Source organism: Rhinolophus hipposideros (genome assembly GCF_964194185.1).
Source record: "Rhinolophus hipposideros genome assembly, chromosome: 11".
NCBI classification, from domain to species: domain Eukaryota; kingdom Metazoa; phylum Chordata; class Mammalia; order Chiroptera; family Rhinolophidae; genus Rhinolophus; species Rhinolophus hipposideros.
Genome location: NC_138057.1, coordinates 26,900,567 through 26,901,555, shown reverse-complemented (window position 1 = coordinate 26,901,555; position 989 = coordinate 26,900,567). Strand labels below are relative to the sequence as shown.

Here is a 989-nt window from a genome sequence, read left to right as displayed (position 1 = left end):
GCCTTAGAGATACCCCCACTAAAATCTGATATCTGACACAAGAAAATGACATTTGCAGAATGTAGTATTGTAGTGACAGGACTGAGGATGATTGCTACAAACTCTCTGAGTATTAAATAGTTGCACCCTAATTATTTATATAGAACATCGGTCCAGTAACAAAAATAGAGAACAATAGCTGGAAATTTATCATATTTAATGTTCAGAAATAAAAGGGTTAACAATTTATTTCCATTATTTTCTGCAGGTAAGTCCCCTTTTCATATTGAAATTTGATGGAAATAAAATTCAGGCATAGTTCCAAGCTACTGCATGAAGAGGATGCTGAAGGCCATCACTATACAGCACACTGCAACGTAAGGACTCATACATACAATTCTGGCACACTTCCGAAATATACCCAACAATCCAACTTTATTTATGTCCAGGAGGCTGGGTGCCAAGGATGAGATATAAGCACAGGTACATAGAAGGAGCAAGATTATAGCCAACAGACTCTGAAAATTGAAAATGGAAGACATAGTGAGGACGATGAAGACCCAGACACATCATCCTTCTTACATATATGCATTTTCAGTAAGAGAGCTGAGACAGACCATGACACAAAACATATGTGTGACCTTAAATCAATCACTTAACTTTTCTGAAAGCTGGTACCTTCAATATTACATGGATTCCTCTCAACTCCCACTTTAAAATTACAAAATAAAAGCCTGGAGTATTCACTCTAAATCTAAATGAAACATGCTAGAGTTTAATTTTTCCTTTTCGAGTAAACAATATAAAGTTTACCCATTAGAAAGTATCAAAATGTTTTAATAGCAAACATTTCATCCACCTGCTGTGCACCTTGATATCACTACGCCACACTCCCTATAATTGCATTATTAAATATTTGATGGGTGCCTAGGAAATAAGGATTCTAACTACACCTGCCATTGTTGATAACTTACCAAATGCCCATCATTATGCTAATAGCTACATGTAAA

General features: G+C 35.6%; 1 protein-coding gene across 1 annotated transcript; it reads right to left on the bottom strand.

Moving 5' to 3' along the window:
• Positions 1-305: 305 nt before the first annotated feature.
• LOC308505314 (protein kish-A-like) lies at positions 306-521 on the bottom strand (the record flags this gene model as incomplete). The annotated part of the gene is made up of 1 exon (XM_081067344.1): positions 306-521. The coding sequence occupies one exon, from the start codon at positions 519-521 to the stop codon at positions 306-308; it is 216 nt and encodes a 71-aa protein (XP_080923470.1).
• Positions 522-989: the final 468 nt, after the last annotated feature.